At 42.1% G+C, this 15,776-nt stretch overlaps 16 protein-coding genes across 16 annotated transcripts; 7 read left to right on the forward strand and 9 right to left on the reverse strand. All coding sequences in view use genetic code 6, as the record gives it.

Annotated features, from left to right (window-relative positions):
- Nucleotides 1-107: 107 nt before the first annotated feature.
- SS50377_20388 (uncharacterized protein) lies at nucleotides 108-623 on the forward strand (the record flags this gene model as incomplete). The annotated part of the gene is made up of 1 exon (XM_067904331.1): nucleotides 108-623. One exon carries the CDS (start codon nucleotides 108-110, stop codon nucleotides 621-623), a length of 516 nt encoding a protein of 171 aa, XP_067767813.1.
- A 9-nt stretch (nucleotides 624-632) lies between these two features.
- Nucleotides 633-1,457, reverse strand: SS50377_20389 (putative Short-chain dehydrogenase; the record flags this gene model as incomplete). The annotated part of the gene is made up of 1 exon (XM_067904332.1): nucleotides 633-1,457. The coding sequence occupies one exon, from the start codon at nucleotides 1,455-1,457 to the stop codon at nucleotides 633-635; it is 825 nt and encodes a 274-aa protein (XP_067767814.1).
- A 46-nt stretch (nucleotides 1,458-1,503) lies between these two features.
- On the forward strand, nucleotides 1,504-2,700 carry SS50377_20390 (uncharacterized protein; the record flags this gene model as incomplete). The annotated part of the gene is made up of 1 exon (XM_067904333.1): nucleotides 1,504-2,700. One exon carries the CDS (start codon nucleotides 1,504-1,506, stop codon nucleotides 2,698-2,700), a length of 1,197 nt encoding a protein of 398 aa, XP_067767815.1.
- Nucleotides 2,701-2,709: 9 nt separating this feature from the next.
- Nucleotides 2,710-3,534, reverse strand: SS50377_20391 (uncharacterized protein; the record flags this gene model as incomplete). Its single annotated transcript, XM_067904334.1, has 1 exon — nucleotides 2,710-3,534. One exon carries the CDS (start codon nucleotides 3,532-3,534, stop codon nucleotides 2,710-2,712), a length of 825 nt encoding a protein of 274 aa, XP_067767816.1.
- Nucleotides 3,535-3,677: 143 nt separating this feature from the next.
- SS50377_20392 (uncharacterized protein) lies at nucleotides 3,678-4,874 on the reverse strand (the record flags this gene model as incomplete). Its single annotated transcript, XM_067904335.1, has 1 exon — nucleotides 3,678-4,874. The coding sequence occupies one exon, from the start codon at nucleotides 4,872-4,874 to the stop codon at nucleotides 3,678-3,680; it is 1,197 nt and encodes a 398-aa protein (XP_067767817.1).
- Nucleotides 4,875-4,920: 46 nt separating this feature from the next.
- SS50377_20393 (putative Short-chain dehydrogenase) lies at nucleotides 4,921-5,745 on the forward strand (the record flags this gene model as incomplete). The annotated part of the gene is made up of 1 exon (XM_067904336.1): nucleotides 4,921-5,745. The coding sequence occupies one exon, from the start codon at nucleotides 4,921-4,923 to the stop codon at nucleotides 5,743-5,745; it is 825 nt and encodes a 274-aa protein (XP_067767818.1).
- A 9-nt stretch (nucleotides 5,746-5,754) lies between these two features.
- Nucleotides 5,755-6,249, reverse strand: SS50377_20394 (uncharacterized protein; the record flags this gene model as incomplete). Its single annotated transcript, XM_067904337.1, has 1 exon — nucleotides 5,755-6,249. The coding sequence occupies one exon, from the start codon at nucleotides 6,247-6,249 to the stop codon at nucleotides 5,755-5,757; it is 495 nt and encodes a 164-aa protein (XP_067767819.1).
- Nucleotides 6,250-6,266: 17 nt separating this feature from the next.
- Nucleotides 6,267-6,776, reverse strand: SS50377_20395 (uncharacterized protein; the record flags this gene model as incomplete). Its single annotated transcript, XM_067904338.1, has 1 exon — nucleotides 6,267-6,776. One exon carries the CDS (start codon nucleotides 6,774-6,776, stop codon nucleotides 6,267-6,269), a length of 510 nt encoding a protein of 169 aa, XP_067767820.1.
- Nucleotides 6,777-6,827: 51 nt separating this feature from the next.
- SS50377_20396 (Transmembrane domain-containing protein) lies at nucleotides 6,828-8,234 on the forward strand (the record flags this gene model as incomplete). Its single annotated transcript, XM_067904339.1, has 1 exon — nucleotides 6,828-8,234. One exon carries the CDS (start codon nucleotides 6,828-6,830, stop codon nucleotides 8,232-8,234), a length of 1,407 nt encoding a protein of 468 aa, XP_067767821.1.
- SS50377_20397 (uncharacterized protein) lies at nucleotides 8,235-8,597 on the reverse strand (the record flags this gene model as incomplete). The annotated part of the gene is made up of 1 exon (XM_067904340.1): nucleotides 8,235-8,597. One exon carries the CDS (start codon nucleotides 8,595-8,597, stop codon nucleotides 8,235-8,237), a length of 363 nt encoding a protein of 120 aa, XP_067767822.1.
- Nucleotides 8,598-8,708: 111 nt separating this feature from the next.
- On the forward strand, nucleotides 8,709-9,365 carry SS50377_20398 (uncharacterized protein; the record flags this gene model as incomplete). Its single annotated transcript, XM_067904341.1, has 1 exon — nucleotides 8,709-9,365. One exon carries the CDS (start codon nucleotides 8,709-8,711, stop codon nucleotides 9,363-9,365), a length of 657 nt encoding a protein of 218 aa, XP_067767823.1.
- A 517-nt stretch (nucleotides 9,366-9,882) lies between these two features.
- SS50377_20399 (uncharacterized protein) lies at nucleotides 9,883-10,359 on the forward strand (the record flags this gene model as incomplete). The annotated part of the gene is made up of 1 exon (XM_067904342.1): nucleotides 9,883-10,359. The coding sequence occupies one exon, from the start codon at nucleotides 9,883-9,885 to the stop codon at nucleotides 10,357-10,359; it is 477 nt and encodes a 158-aa protein (XP_067767824.1).
- A 27-nt stretch (nucleotides 10,360-10,386) lies between these two features.
- On the reverse strand, nucleotides 10,387-11,229 carry SS50377_20400 (uncharacterized protein; the record flags this gene model as incomplete). Its single annotated transcript, XM_067904343.1, has 1 exon — nucleotides 10,387-11,229. One exon carries the CDS (start codon nucleotides 11,227-11,229, stop codon nucleotides 10,387-10,389), a length of 843 nt encoding a protein of 280 aa, XP_067767825.1.
- Nucleotides 11,230-11,335: 106 nt separating this feature from the next.
- On the reverse strand, nucleotides 11,336-12,874 carry SS50377_20401 (Major facilitator superfamily protein; the record flags this gene model as incomplete). Its single annotated transcript, XM_067904344.1, has 1 exon — nucleotides 11,336-12,874. One exon carries the CDS (start codon nucleotides 12,872-12,874, stop codon nucleotides 11,336-11,338), a length of 1,539 nt encoding a protein of 512 aa, XP_067767826.1.
- A 157-nt stretch (nucleotides 12,875-13,031) lies between these two features.
- SS50377_20402 (uncharacterized protein) lies at nucleotides 13,032-13,682 on the reverse strand (the record flags this gene model as incomplete). The annotated part of the gene is made up of 1 exon (XM_067904345.1): nucleotides 13,032-13,682. The coding sequence occupies one exon, from the start codon at nucleotides 13,680-13,682 to the stop codon at nucleotides 13,032-13,034; it is 651 nt and encodes a 216-aa protein (XP_067767827.1).
- Nucleotides 13,683-13,802: 120 nt separating this feature from the next.
- Nucleotides 13,803-15,770, forward strand: SS50377_20403 (PFU (PLAA family ubiquitin binding) domain-containing protein; the record flags this gene model as incomplete). Its single annotated transcript, XM_067904346.1, has 1 exon — nucleotides 13,803-15,770. One exon carries the CDS (start codon nucleotides 13,803-13,805, stop codon nucleotides 15,768-15,770), a length of 1,968 nt encoding a protein of 655 aa, XP_067767828.1.
- Nucleotides 15,771-15,776: the final 6 nt, after the last annotated feature.

The raw sequence follows: 15,776 nt of genomic DNA on the forward strand, positions 1-15,776 counted from the left end.
GATGTTAAAATCCACTACCGGGACTACCTGAAGGAGGCGCGGGGGGAAAGGCTCCCATTAAAATCTAACCCGCTGGAGAATACCACAGACTGCCTTTCCATTCCATAATGACTTATTTCTATACGGACATGATCGCGAGGACAGTACCAACAACCACCCCGGAGCGGGCCTTCATGTCCAGACCACTGTCAGTGTCCAAGTTTCCGCCACGTACAGTTGGTCCGAGGTTCGCGTGCTGCACGGCTGCCACCTTTGATCCATTTGCCGTGCCCCTCGATGGAAGGCAGCAAACCGAGTCAGGTTTCGTACAACGCAATGCAACGACAGGTGTTAATACTGGTAATGCCACACTGGATACTATGCAGCGCTAGTCCCTGTTTCGGAAGCTCTCTACGCCATACTATCAACCGCAGCAGTTAACACAGACATATAGCCAGAATACGTCCAGGATGCGAGAGGCTCCCAAGCCCACATCGGCATTTCGGTAACAGGAGATCCGCAAGAACGTTAACACAAAGTACGTATTGTAGATAATTGACACGGATAGGGCGTATCGCTCACCAGAATTGACACGGAAGGAAGGCAGGATCGGTAAGATTCGAGAAATGCGGGAGCGCGAGTGATAATGTAGTTCACTACTTACCTGCGACAAATGCTCCCACCGCATACTAAACGATGTCTCCGAACAGGGCATAGAGCGTTCTCGTGGCTCGTTCCTTGATTCCTAGTTATGTCTCCTCCACACCACGTTCCAGGCCATGGATAACACTGGTAGCCACTGCTTCAGCAGTTCTGCCCTTCTTTATGGAGTTTCCAACACCACCTATAGCATTTTTACGGAGCCCAGATTCGAACCATCCTGGAGAAGCAAGGTAGACTTTGGCCCCATCCATGCGCGCGCACCGGGCGTAGTGTGAAATAGCTGCCTTTGAGGAAGCGTAGAAACACCTATTGGGTATAGGCAGATATGCCTGGGGTGACGAAATGAGCAGCTATGCATGGCTTTACACTGCTTGTAGAATGCCAATCGCCCCAGCAACATTGACCGCATACAAGGCGTATACCTCGGCGATGGTGGCAGTTTTAGCAGACTAGCCGACCCCTGCGCAAGAAATCACCAAATCAAACTTTTGATCTGTGTGTTAGGTCTAAAGTAGTTCGACATCTGCTTAAGAAGATACATCACACTGCACAACCGTATGGGAGAGGCTGTCCCGGCAAAGTTCCTAGGTATTTTTAAGTTCCTGGAGATTTCTTCCCAGAAGATGAATTTTTGCCCCCTTTTTGGCTAAAGCAATAGCAAGTGCACGCCCCAACCCAGAAGATGCGCCGGAAATAAGAACCAGTGAACCAGGAACAATTTTAACAGATACACGTTTTTAAGCGAGGTAGCGGTTTATAATCGTAAGTGCACCCATCAAAATAAATAGAAAATGATAAATGGTCGTCGTGATCATTAGACAAACCTTCTCATATATTATATAATTTCATATAATATGGAAAATGGAGTTCACAATTACGTTACTAGAAGATTTTATTACCAGCATGGATACGTATAACAACCTTGGAGTTTATTCAGAGCTAAGTTTTACTAATCTCGAGGACGAAGCGAACATCTAGCTAGTGGTTACAAATTTTCCATAGGCATTCAGCATTACTGTATCTTTTGAATACATAGATGATGAGAACATAATGATTTGTGATATTGAATTTAGTGGCTCAGCATAATGCTTAAAATTCCAGGAAACTTCTAGCGCTTCATAATTCTTGGATGACTTATAGGCCATTTCGGTATACTTAAGTCCAACGGTGCCATGTGTATTCTGTGGCGAACATTTCATCGGATTCACCACACAAGTAGTATAAGATCCTTATCTCAGAACTTTGGCGGTACTTAAGATTCTAGGGTTAGACATTACTTAAGTTCGCTCACTTCTACTATTGGAAAGCATATTTCCTCATAAAAAAGGACCTATTTTTTATCTAAAACGGCCAGATAGTTTCATTATACTCGATATTGTGCGACCACCATAAATTTGCGATGGGGCACTAAAATAAGCATCATCCGGCAACTAGTGTTCACATGAATCTCAGACATTAAAGAAATCATTAAAAGTCGAAGAAGTTGGAGGGAGATATCAAGAAATTGGTGGACCAGTAGATAGGGATTTTATGGACCTAGCAGCAGGAAACAACAAGGAACTGTACTGTAGAAAAGAAATATTCCTTTTCCACGAAAAATGTAAATGTACATATAAAACATAGATCACTCCAATAAAATAGGAAATCTAAGTCAACTTGAACGATGAGAACACGTTTATATAGGCGGTTGTTCAAAAATCTTTATAAATGCAAACTGACAATCGGGCATAAACAGCGAAAGATGCCACCGACTTTATGGAGACTAAGTCTGCAACTACTGCAACTGTATATACTGATATTTAGCGTTAACAATAGCCTTAAAAAATTGACAATTAGCCGCAGCCTTTGGATATGAATTAATACAGAGTATAGTGTTATTTAAACTCCTAGCAACCGAAATCACTTAGATTTGATATGAAACAAACTTTCCTTAGATATAGAGAGTAATATGGCCCTCAGGCAGGAAGAAAATTTGAAGAAGAGTAGCTTAGTACCCCAGAAGGCTTATAGTTTATCAAGTATTTAAATGATTACTATCTTAAAAGCACAAAAAAGTGAAACAATATATCACACCTTCATACAGAAGATTCCTATTTCGTCCTGACCTCCGCTTACAAAAAATATTTACTTATCATCTCCATTAACTTATTAAACTTTTGTTCCATCATCAAACAGCAAATGCTAATCTACATACATACCACTATTTGTAGCCAAATATAATTTGTTATGATAAAATCCACAATTTACGTATATATTATCAACTGTGATATCACTTTTTTCGCCAAACTTTCCAAATTAGCATTAACCATCAACAAATGTGACAGCGAATGAATTATTATAAACTAGAAATTCTTTCAAAGGTGTAGAATTTTATACTGCAAATTCAGTTAATAATTTTTACTTTTATAAACAAACACCGTCCTATTATGATACCAATGCGACATCTTTTTGAATTGATACTCCTAAACCACCACAAGGCACTTAAATTACTTCATCGTCGTAAGTAACTTGATATAGAGTATAAGCATTATCCCTAGTTAAATGGTATTATTACTCTTCATTATAAACAATAGGCTGTATTTTTAAATTTTCTGAATAGTATGAATATAACTTTTTTGATATCTGAATAAATTTACCAGTTCTAGGTTCTACCTAAATAACTCCTGCAAATGTGCAAATATAACAAGAATATGGTTTTTCAATTTGATGGAGACTTAATATAGGTGAATTGCAATTTAGTAATGTTGAAGCATTCATAGAACGATCGTATATAAGTAACTCTCCAGAAGAAAAAGAAAACATAGCAAAAGAACTACAAATCGAAATTGATGTACAGGGAGCTTATATTTTTGCATATGTTATTGATATTATGGATGGGTGAATATAAGGCATTTCAGGTAAAATGTTATATAATAAATAATATTAAGATAATATTTAAAAAATAATGTGCAATATTAGTTTATAAGTAAATATTTTTTGTAAGCGGAGGTCAGGACGAAATAGGAATCTTCTGTATGAAGGTGTGATATATTGTTTCACTTTTTTGTGCTTTTAAGATAGTAATCATTTAAATACTTGATAAACTATAAGCCTTCTGGGGTACTAAGCTACTCTTCTTCAAATTTTCTTCCTGCCTGAGGGCCATATTACTCTCTATATCTAAGGAAAGTTTGTTTCATATCAAATCTAAGTGATTTCGGTTGCTAGGAGTTTAAATAACACTATACTCTGTATTAATTCATATCCAAAGGCTGCGGCTAATTGTCAATTTTTTAAGGCTATTGTTAACGCTAAATATCAGTATATACAGTTGCAGTAGTTGCAGACTTAGTCTCCATAAAGTCGGTGGCATCTTTCGCTGTTTATGCCCGATTGTCAGTTTGCATTTATAAAGATTTTTGAACAACCGCCTATATAAACGTGTTCTCATCGTTCAAGTTGACTTAGATTTCCTATTTTATTGGAGTGATCTATGTTTTATATGTACATTTACATTTTTCGTGGAAAAGGAATATTTCTTTTCTACAGTACAGTTCCTTGTTGTTTCCTGCTGCTAGGTCCATAAAATCCCTATCTACTGGTCCACCAATTTCTTGATATCTCCCTCCAACTTCTTCGACTTTTAATGATTTCTTTAATGTCTGAGATTCATGTGAACACTAGTTGCCGGATGATGCTTATTTTAGTGCCCCATCGCAAATTTATGGTGGTCGCACAATATCGAGTATAATGAAACTATCTGGCCGTTTTAGATAAAAAATAGGTCCTTTTTTATGAGGAAATATGCTTTCCAATAGTAGAAGTGAGCGAACTTAAGTAATGTCTAACCCTAGAATCTTAAGTACCGCCAAAGTTCTGAGATAAGGATCTTATACTACTTGTGTGGTGAATCCGATGAAATGTTCGCCACAGAATACACATGGCACCGTTGGACTTAAGTATACCGAAATGGCCTATAAGTCATCCAAGAATTATGAAGCGCTAGAAGTTTCCTGGAATTTTAAGCATTATGCTGAGCCACTAAATTCAATATCACAAATCATTATGTTCTCATCATCTATGTATTCAAAAGATACAGTAATGCTGAATGCCTATGGAAAATTTGTAACCACTAGCTAGATGTTCGCTTCGTCCTCGAGATTAGTAAAACTTAGCTCTGAATAAACTCCAAGGTTGTTATACGTATCCATGCTGGTAATAAAATCTTCTAGTAACGTAATTGTGAACTCCATTTTCCATATTATATGAAATTATATAATATATGAGAAGGTTTGTCTAATGATCACGACGACCATTTATCATTTTCTATTTATTTTGATGGGTGCACTTACGATTATAAACCGCTACCTCGCTTAAAAACGTGTATCTGTTAAAATTGTTCCTGGTTCGCTGGTTCTTATTTCCGGCGCATCTTCTGGGTTGGGGCGTGCACTTGCTATTGCTTTAGCCAAAAAGGGGGCAAAAATTCATCTTCTGGGAAGAAATCTCCAGGAACTTAAAAATACCTAGGAACTTTGCCGGGACAGCCTCTCCCATACGGTTGTGCAGTGTGATGTATCTTCTTAAGCAGATGTCGAACTACTTTAGACCTAACACACAGATCAAAAGTTTGATTTGGTGATTTCTTGCGCAGGGGTCGGCTAGTCTGCTAAAACTGCCACCATCGCCGAGGTATACGCCTTGTATGCGGTCAATGTTGCTGGGGCGATTGGCATTCTACAAGCAGTGTAAAGCCATGCATAGCTGCTCATTTCGTCACCCCAGGCATATCTGCCTATACCCAATAGGTGTTTCTACGCTTCCTCAAAGGCAGCTATTTCACACTACGCCCGGTGCGCGCGCATGGATGGGGCCAAAGTCTACCTTGCTTCTCCAGGATGGTTCGAATCTGGGCTCCGTAAAAATGCTATAGGTGGTGTTGGAAACTCCATAAAGAAGGGCAGAACTGCTGAAGCAGTGGCTACCAGTGTTATCCATGGCCTGGAACGTGGTGTGGAGGAGACATAACTAGGAATCAAGGAACGAGCCACGAGAACGCTCTATGCCCTGTTCGGAGACATCGTTTAGTATGCGGTGGGAGCATTTGTCGCAGGTAAGTAGTGAACTACATTATCACTCGCGCTCCCGCATTTCTCGAATCTTACCGATCCTGCCTTCCTTCCGTGTCAATTCTGGTGAGCGATACGCCCTATCCGTGTCAATTATCTACAATACGTACTTTGTGTTAACGTTCTTGCGGATCTCCTGTTACCGAAATGCCGATGTGGGCTTGGGAGCCTCTCGCATCCTGGACGTATTCTGGCTATATGTCTGTGTTAACTGCTGCGGTTGATAGTATGGCGTAGAGAGCTTCCGAAACAGGGACTAGCGCTGCATAGTATCCAGTGTGGCATTACCAGTATTAACACCTGTCGTTGCATTGCGTTGTACGAAACCTGACTCGGTTTGCTGCCTTCCATCGAGGGGCACGGCAAATGGATCAAAGGTGGCAGCCGTGCAGCACGCGAACCTCGGACCAACTGTACGTGGCGGAAACTTGGACACTGACAGTGGTCTGGACATGAAGGCCCGCTCCGGGGTGGTTGTTGGTACTGTCCTCGCGATCATGTCCGTATAGAAATAAGTCATTATGGAATGGAAAGGCAGTCTGTGGTATTCTCCAGCGGGTTAGATTTTAATGGGAGCCTTTCCCCCCGCGCCTCCTTCAGGTAGTCCCGGTAGTGGATCTTACCATCTAATTATTGCCTGTACTATTAGAACCTAGGTGCCATCTTCACTCCAATACCACTCGCACGAGTCCTTTTAAATGCAGGTCCAATTTCATAAAAATCATGCGAACAGGTCTGAGATTCAACTGCCTAATCAACGTATGTCTTTCTAGATTAGGGACGAACCAGACGAAAGGTAAAATTAGATTATGATAGTTATGATTATACCTTTCTTAATGTATATGCACCGACGCCTGGCTTCTCTCTTTATTCGTTTTAGATTATATCTGAATGCGAATCATTTTTAAAATGTCGGGACATATATCCATTTTTAATTTCAATTGAAGATTTTGCATGATTAGTTTAATATCTTGTTGGAGATATGGTAATTTATACTGGAAAAGGGTTTCTTTCAGAAGGATTCATTTTTGAATTGATATATAATTTTATTATATTATAATATCTTAGCTATATAAAATGAAATAAAATATTTATATTCTAGTTAATTATATAAGCTGGATTTTAACAGTAATAAGCTTGTTTCTTGTAGCAATATTATATTGTTCAGAATCTTTTAATATATTTGCAGCAATTTCGCTTAAGCTAGGTATACCTATTTTAAGATATTTACGAATATTAACAATAACTATAATCATAATTCCTTTTATTTTACTGAGCAATTCATAAAATTATCATGAAAATTGGATCAAGTTTCTCTTAATTATTTACAATAGCATTTGTATTACTTTGCAAATTCTGGTTATTATTTTAAGATGGCATTAAAGCTATGAAACTATATTATTTTATGCTGTGTGTGTTTTTATTTTTATAATGCACATTTTATTACCGATTTTTTCATTTTTAAGCTTAAGAGGGTAATATAAAATAAGAAAAATTATTATAGCAATAGGACTAATAATTTTACAAGTAACACTAATTTTATCAATTTCGCTACTACCTTATTCTCAATTTTTGATTAAAAACTTATTGTTTGGGACATCATAGCAACCATTAATCATCATTGACGGAGGCTCTAGGAAATTTGCAGCCCCAAATACCCGACTCTCAATTATGACAGCTTGGGCAACACGGTAGAACCCAATTATACTGCTGACAGTCCGCCTCACAAAGGACGAAATTTTGGTAGGAGACATTGATCGAGCCATAAAATTTCCAGACTTAACGTATCTTGAGCTCGAAAAACTGTAAATAGGCAAAATTTACTCGCAAGTCGACCCATACGGCTCGTTTTCCCGCATCTCCGCTGCAAACGACGCCGAATCTGAGCTACTCGCCTAGCAGGTCCACGATGCAGCATAATTGAGCAAGATTACCACGCTACATAACCTTATTAGCACATGCCTCCATTTTGGAATCAGATTCGTAATTGATGTGAATGAAGAAAACCGCGAAGCAGCATTGACACACCACCTTCTGCACCTGCTGGCGAGCATGGGTCTGATGGAACCTGATAAAACTCCGCTGTACTCCGTCCGCGTGCACCAAGAGGCTGTTTTTTGTACGCTACAAAACGCACACATCCGACTGTCCATTCCTGCCGTACTAGCACGTCTGAATATCACAGAAACTTGTGGTAAAAGTAACGAAAATATACCAATTTTCGCACCGCTGCCGCAATTAATTTCCTTAAGAACCGCAGGCGTAGACGCCGATTTTGATGGAGCGAACTCCGAAATCTCGAACTGCGTCGCTTCAAGACTCGGAGTTGGGCGAGTTTTTTCCACCCAAGCAGAACCTAGCACTTGCACGGTGCTGTTCTGGCTCCAGACTGGTGCCATCGCAGGGCTGCTAGGGCTGTTTTGGGCGATTTTGCGAGCTGTGCGGGCGCTGTGGGGCGAAAGAGTGGCAAAAGAGAAGCTATGATCACTCGTGCCAGTCGCTTTCCAGCGACTTGGTGCCAAACTGGCTGCTGGTACCATGCGTCTTCGCGAGCTTTGTCTGCAGCGTCATCGAGCGGTTCATCCTGTCGTGAGTCCGCGTCAGAGGCGCTGGGCGGCCGGAGATCTTCAGGAGCTGCATTCTAGCAGTGAGAGTCGGCTGCGACTACGCGAGGTCCATGCGGGGCTTCTCATGAGGCGGGAGCTCCGGAATTTGCATCTGCTTTTCGACTTCGGACTTTTACTGCATTTTCAGCATGAATTGTGATTTTGGGGACAGCGCCCTCGTGAACGGGCGGTAGAACCGCTTAAAGTAATTCTAGTACTGACCATCAGCCAATTTGTACATTGCAGAATGGTGAGAAATTGTTATATTAATATTATTATATAATAATTATAATTTAGTGGAAATTGGTTTGTTAATAATAATTATTATATAAATGTATTTATCACAGTTATTATGAAAATCATTGACTAGTAGTTTTTGCTAACTCACACTCAAACTTCTAACCTCCAAGTATTGACTGAACTGGACATTGTAGTCGATACGTCTGAATAAACATTTTCGTCTATTTCGTAATTCTGTCCAAACCTACTATTGCTCAACCTATCTAACTCGAACCTCGAAATTTCAGCAATTGGGTTCTTCCCAGCGCTTACTACGCTGCTCGTAAATTCTTGCGGCCTGAAGACGCTAGAAGGTCTGTTTCAGCTTCCTGCGCTAGAGTAGCTTTCAGCCCAAAATAACTATATTTCTGACCTGTCGCCACTTCTCGACTGCTGCAGTCTCGTATACCTGGATCTAAAGCAAAATAGTATATTCCCTGACTAACTCTCTTTCCTTTCGCATCTCCCGCTCCAAATTGTGAATTTTGATGAAAATCCTGCGGCATCTGCGGTGCTCCCGAACGTGCAAATGGGGCGCAGCGACTACGAACTCGCCAAACGCGCGCTGAAGAACAGTGGCGTTGAGTGCGTTAATGCAAGTTCAAACGACAGAGTAAAAAGCTGCCGCGCAAACACCAAGGTAGTGGGCAGCAAGACCCGCAGGCTAGTGGGCACCCAATTTAGCTTTTATGAGAATTGGGACGGGATGAAAGCTGAGGGCTTTGAGTGACTTTATGACGTGTCTGTAGCTGGCTGTAAAGGGATTTTGCAGGTCAAAGTGTTTTAAGGGTAGTAGCAGAGCAGAAGGAAGCGAAAATAGAATATATTACCAGCGAATCCAAAAATTGAAAATTTCGGTTCGCAGCGATTTAGAATCGCGATTGGAAGACAAATTGCAGCAGGATTTTGCAATACAGGGGTTACATTTTTTTAATATGAAGAAATATGATATATTTATAGAGAGTATATCTCCGGTAATTTAACGCACGGGCCCCCCAATTATGGTGTCTGTGCGAGCCAAAATAGATATTCCTGATAAATTTGATTTAAAATTATTCAAATCGATGTATTTTAGTTTATATCAGCATGCTTCAGTAAAAGATAATTTGGTTCACGACTCTTTAATTTACTGAAGATCTCTAAATTCGCCAAGTTTTTCTATAATTGTACAGTTTGTACACTTCTCATATTTCTTATTTATTTTATATAATATTGAATATATTTATCTTCCCACTCCACAAACGACGATGGACAAGTTCTCGCTCCGTATGCAACGTCCTCTCATGAATCCCAACAAGATAATCCCTGATCAACTCATAACCTTTGATTTTGACGGGAAGATATTCTACATTAAACCCTTTGAAGACAAGTCCTATTTCGAGTACCTCAACAAAGATTTTACCCTTGGCGAGAAGTTCTATTTCAAAGACTTCCCCGGTACACAGTATTTTGGTATATACATCACCCAGACCGGCAAGTACATGCTGGACCTTGCAAACTGTAAAATGTATGAGCCCACGCATCCGTTTGTTGACGCCGCTGACGTAGACGCGTTCGTGAAGCAGAACCTCAAGAACGAGTGCGTGCAGGACTTCCCCTAAAGGCCCCTTTTCGAGCGGTTCAGCGCGGACTACACGAGCTACAAAGCGATCTGCGAGGCCGTGGTGAGCAGGGACGAGGAGGACTTCAAGAACTCGAACGTGTGCCAGCCAGACGCTGAGTGAAGAAAATTTTTAAAAATTAAAAAAAGCTCACCAAAACTCGCTCCGGTCGGGGTCGTTTTCATGCTAAAGCTGCTTCTGGCCCCCTAAAGCCCTGAAAACGCAGTCCGCGGGAACTTCCTCGCGAGATTCCTGCGGCACGTCAGCCGCCTCGCCCCGGAATTCGAAGCCCGCAAGGCGCACAAAATCGCTCTAATTGACGATTCTCACGCCCTGCCTGCGCGCCACCTCGAACGGGTCGCAAACGACGTCGTTCCTGGCTACTTTTTGTAAGAACTTCTCGCTCCCGCCGGGAGCCAGGAGGCCCCGGAAAATGCTCTCGAAGCCCTCGCTCTGATCCTCCCGGAGGCCCAGTTTCTGGATCAGATTCTTGGCGCCCTTTTCGCTCCTAATGCGCATTATCACCTTGTTGACCGCATACTTGAACGTATTAAGTGATATAACGCGTCGTGAAACTAAAGAAACCGGCTCGGGAGCGAAGTTGGAGGTGTCGTATATCTAAGAACTGACGAATTTCGAGGAAACCGCCGATTTGGAGGGGATAAGCTACTGGATCAGCGGGTACGCCGGGAGCGAAAAGTTCGCCGGGATTTACGAAGTTGGCTGCTTTCGCATCGCCTGGATTGACTAGAAAGTCTCTACGGCGGCAACCTCTTCCTGGGTCAGGATTTGGTCGTAGTTCGCGATGTCCTGAGCGCCAAGGCGAGTGTTGCCGAGGCCAGGGCGGAGCAGGGTGTAGCGCGATTTTTGGTCTTCTGTGCGCTGCATTTTGAGCGACTGGAATGATTTCAATGTTGCGATTGTCTGTTCGACTGGGTCTGGGTTGGACAGGTGTAGAAGCATCTCCAGAGAATGGTCTAGAGTTTCTGACATTTTGCGGTGCTATAATAATATATATAATAATGAGTATCAAAAATTTAATTTTAAATGGAAAATTGAGCCATTTCTGTCATAAATAGGCCAATTTATACGTAAAAGCTCACCGTTTGTCATCTCCCAATAACTCCGATTTTTCATCTTAAGTGGCAATTTGAAAGCAAGTATCCGTCTACTGTTCCTCCTAGTCATCCGCAAATTCCGCCACCTGCAGCTTTCTCACTTTGTCCTATCTGAATCCCTTCTTGTGAGACTCGTTTTCCTGCATTCCAATTTTGAACCAGATTAAAATTGTGCTTATGGCCAAAAATGGAATAAACAATAAAAAACTAATCTAATAACCAAATATCTATCTTTCAACTAAATCAGGTATTTGAGAGTTCTCGATCACCAGCTATGATACCATTGAAAATAAGCAGTACGAAATACTTTGGCCTACCGTTCTTCCGGTGGTCGGGATTGCCCCGATTTAGCTACTAAAACGTTTCGGAACTGACATCATGGTGAGTGGGTATAAAACCAAAGAAGTTATCTGAATCGTAAGCTACAAAAGCACGAAGACAGTCATTACTGCAATGGTGTTGAAAGATACGAAAAACAAAACCACACACAAGGAAATAGACACTAACTAAAGTACCAGAAGCAACCTTCTGTTGAGAACCTTCTTCTAAATTATTGGTATTATCATCGAAAAGATGAACGTAAATAAACCAGTTATCGCGAAAATGATACTCACCATGGTTGATTCGATCCCCCGAAGAGATAAAAATTGAGGCAAAATATACCCAAGACCAGCATTTATAATATAGGTATTAATGTTGGTAAGCACGATATGCGTAACTGGATTCTTCATCAGAAAAATTGGAATTATCGGATTTGAGTGTTTTTTCTCTACAAAATAAAAGACGATAGCAGCAACTACCGAAGCCCCAAACGCGACCCCAGATTACCAGTACTATTTATACGACAGCAGTGTGAGCGAGAGACAGAATACACCAACCGCTACCATGATCAAAACGGACCCAAGAAGATCGTTTTTCCTCCCCGTTTTCTACCCCTTCGGATTAGTGTAAAAAAGCACCAAGACAAACGTCACAAAATAGCAAACAGCTGAGATCATGTAACAATTCTTGTATCCCGTGTACTACACCAATAGGCCGCATATTATCGGTGTGATTACCCCTACGAGCTGGACTATAGTCTGACCTTGCTACAGGAACGAGTGCGCCTTTTCGTGCGCCGGTAGAATGCGCATCATACTGTTCCGGTTCGAAATCTAACCGCTGGAGAATGCTCCAACGAAAATACGTACGCAGAATAACTCTATGAAGCTCTTTGCGAAGTAGAATCCGATCTCGAATCCGGCTGTTAGAAGGGCCAGAACGGCAATAACTGGAACGTAACCAAAACGGTCTCCCAAGCGGCCTAGAGGGATAGCACAAGAGGCAGTTGCAATATAGTGGATTGTCATTAGCCACTGGGCGGTTGATGCAGGTATATTAAGTTCTTTTTGGATAGATGGCAAGGCGAGGACTATCGCTTGCGAGTCTACGAAAGATGCAAAAAGACTGACGAAGAAATACGGAAAAATTGATAGAATTGTACCGTGGCCGGGAGACAGTGATTTTGGTAGTTTGGTCATTTTGTAATGTATTGAAAGAAGGAATTAATATAGTATTTGCTATAGTTAGCGAATCTGAGCTGGAAAGAAATAATAATGAATAAAGTTATTATAGATTATACTATATTAAAATTATTTTTGTTGAAAAGGTATGCTAATATGTTTAGAGTGTTAAAAATCACTAAATTAAGGGAACAAAATAATCAGTAGCTTGATATTATATAGGCTAGTTAGGAACAAACATCTTCGAGGCATTCAGTCCCTAGTGTTATAAATCTGGTTAGTAGTATTATTGTTACGGTAAAACTAATGGCATTTACCTTGCATTTTACTAAAGATAAGGGATACCTGGCTAATTATAGTTATAACTCGTCTGACTGATATTTTAGCGAATTTGTGGTTAAAGCTAAATATTTTTATAAGGCTGGTACCTAAAATAGTTATTACTCTACAAATCTTATTTTTCTGGCATATTAGAATGTAGGAAAACTGGGTTTTTATATTATTTTTAATCAACTGGCTGAATATTTATAAGAGGAATAGTGTATTCACATTTTTATTTATAAGGCTTTTGTTAGCAATTAACATATTATTACTCTTAAGGAAGAACTTATACAGGGTTATGTACTTATTGGATAAATGGAATATTTATTTATTTGCCTTACTAAGGAACATAATTAATATTTTAATCTACGGTTTTATTTTAAGTCTATAGTTTTTATTATTAATACTAACTATTGTTAATATTGATTTATTAGCCATTATAAACACCATTCATGACGTCAATTGCTTTAATTCGCTTGACTTCGAGCCCATTATGAATATTCATTAAATTTGGAAAATATATACATTATTATATTAATATTTAGTATTATTTTGGAATCAAATCAAGTTTATTATATTTTTATTTTTATAAAATATGTAACTACCGTTCCTCTAAATGCATTTAATGCATAGCTAAAAATTAGCTTAAAAAGATATAAAAGACCTCTATTTTAGCTAGTAATTATAAAAACTTCACGTGGCTTCTCTAGATGGAATTCTTTATTAAGTAGATCCATTTCATCCCAGCGAGCCCCCCATAGAACTGGTTTAATTGGACGCAATAACGGCCCTTTCAGGTAACGAAGATAGTATAATCCTTACATCAGCATCTGGAATTATCCTAAAAATGTACACATCTGGTGATGTAGACCAGTTGAAACTGAAGACACAGTCCAGGCCGAGGTCTATTGATCTCTATAACGATGATGTCGTTGTAGGTGACTGGGATGGTAATCTGTATTTTAATGATTATGTGCATAAATTTGCAAAATTTAATTATGATAACAGAGAAGTGGAGAATGGTGTGAACTGTGTGAAACTTGCCCATGGGCGCCTGTTTGCTGGGCTGAGCTCTGGAGAGGTAGCTATTTTTGATGCTCAAAACGTGAGGGGTGGTCCCATTTCATGTGTCTAACCACATAAGCACCCTGTGCGTGCGCTATTAATCTATGCGGCGGACGCGTTCTTCTCGGCCGGGAACGACGGGGTGTGCTACTTCTCGTACTTTGCCGGCGGGCAGTTCCAGTCGGTTGTGGTTAGCCCAAGGGTCTTTGAGTCGGAGTACATCTTCACGCTCGACATCACGGAACACGCCGGTCGCACGCTGATCGCGATCGGCGGAACCGGCTTTGTCGTCGGGGTAGTGGACGTCAGCGAGGTCCTTGTGGCCTTCCACGCAAAGCACCTGGTGGATGCTGCGCCGTGTCTGCTCCACCTTGCCCCGGTGGAGAGCGATGTGTGGAGCGTGCGCTTCTGCGGGGAGCTCCTTGCGGTAGGCCAGGAGGACGGAACGCTGTCGCTGCTGGCGTTGGGCGGCTAAGGCATAGACAGTGTACAGGACGAGCTGCTGGATAGGCTCAGCTCCAGAACCGTGGACGAGGGCAAGTTCGCCGGGGACAGCAAGAACCGGCTCAACGCGCGGGTACTGCACGACAGCTACGAGTTTGCCGATCTGGCCTCGATCCAGGAGATCTCCCCGCCCAACCCGATGTTCCTGTGCAGCCTCGGGGGCCAGATCGCGCTAGTGCTCAAGTTCGGCGGCAAGTACGTCCAGATCGGCACGGTCCCGGTCAAGACCGAGGGCGTGCTGGACGCAAAGAACCAGAAATGGGACTTCTGCTATGAGGTCAGCACCGAGGGCGGCCGCATGCTCAAGCTGTTCATGAACGCGGACGAGGACTCATATACCGCCGGGACGCGCTTTCTGGCAGAGAATGGGGTGGACGGCGATGCGGTGGACCAAATCTAGCAGATCCGCGAGTTCATCGACCGCAACGCCCCCAAAACCTCAATTTGCGACTTCATCCTGCCGGACTGCGCCCAACTGTTCAAGTCTGGCTCGAAGGTCAGCGGGAAGGCAGGCGTGCAGAAGGCCTTTGAGCAGGGCGTCCCTGCGGTCCAGCAGGTAACGCCCCTCGTTGCCGAGAAGGCCTTCCGACATATTGCGGCCGCCTTCAGCCCGCTCGGGATGGACGGCTGCGCCCAGGCCATCACCTATAGCACCGGCCAGATCCCGGAGAGCGAGCAGCAGAAGGCCGCGTTCTTCTGCGTGCTAGTGTATCTTGTCCAGACCGGTGCACTTGACAGGCATAGATTCGACGGATTTTTTGTCCAGACTGTGTGCGAGGCGTTTCTAGAGGCCACCGCGCAGAGCCTCGCAGTCATGAGCGCCAGACTGCTCAGCCTGCTCATGGGCCCGGAAATTAGGGCCCTCATAAATGGTAAAGCGGACCGTATCGTGGCGTAGGCCTTGCAGTATCTTGGGAAGCATGACGCAGAGTGCCTTGTATACAGCCTGATGCGGTAGCTTGGACCCCAGGACATCAGTTACGGAGTCCTGCAGACGCTGATGGCCAGCGAAAGCTTTGAGTGAGCAAAT

Source organism: Spironucleus salmonicida, chromosome 1 (assembly GCF_000497125.1).
Source record: "Spironucleus salmonicida strain ATCC 50377 chromosome 1, whole genome shotgun sequence".
Lineage (NCBI taxonomy): Eukaryota > Fornicata > Diplomonadida > Hexamitidae > Spironucleus > Spironucleus salmonicida.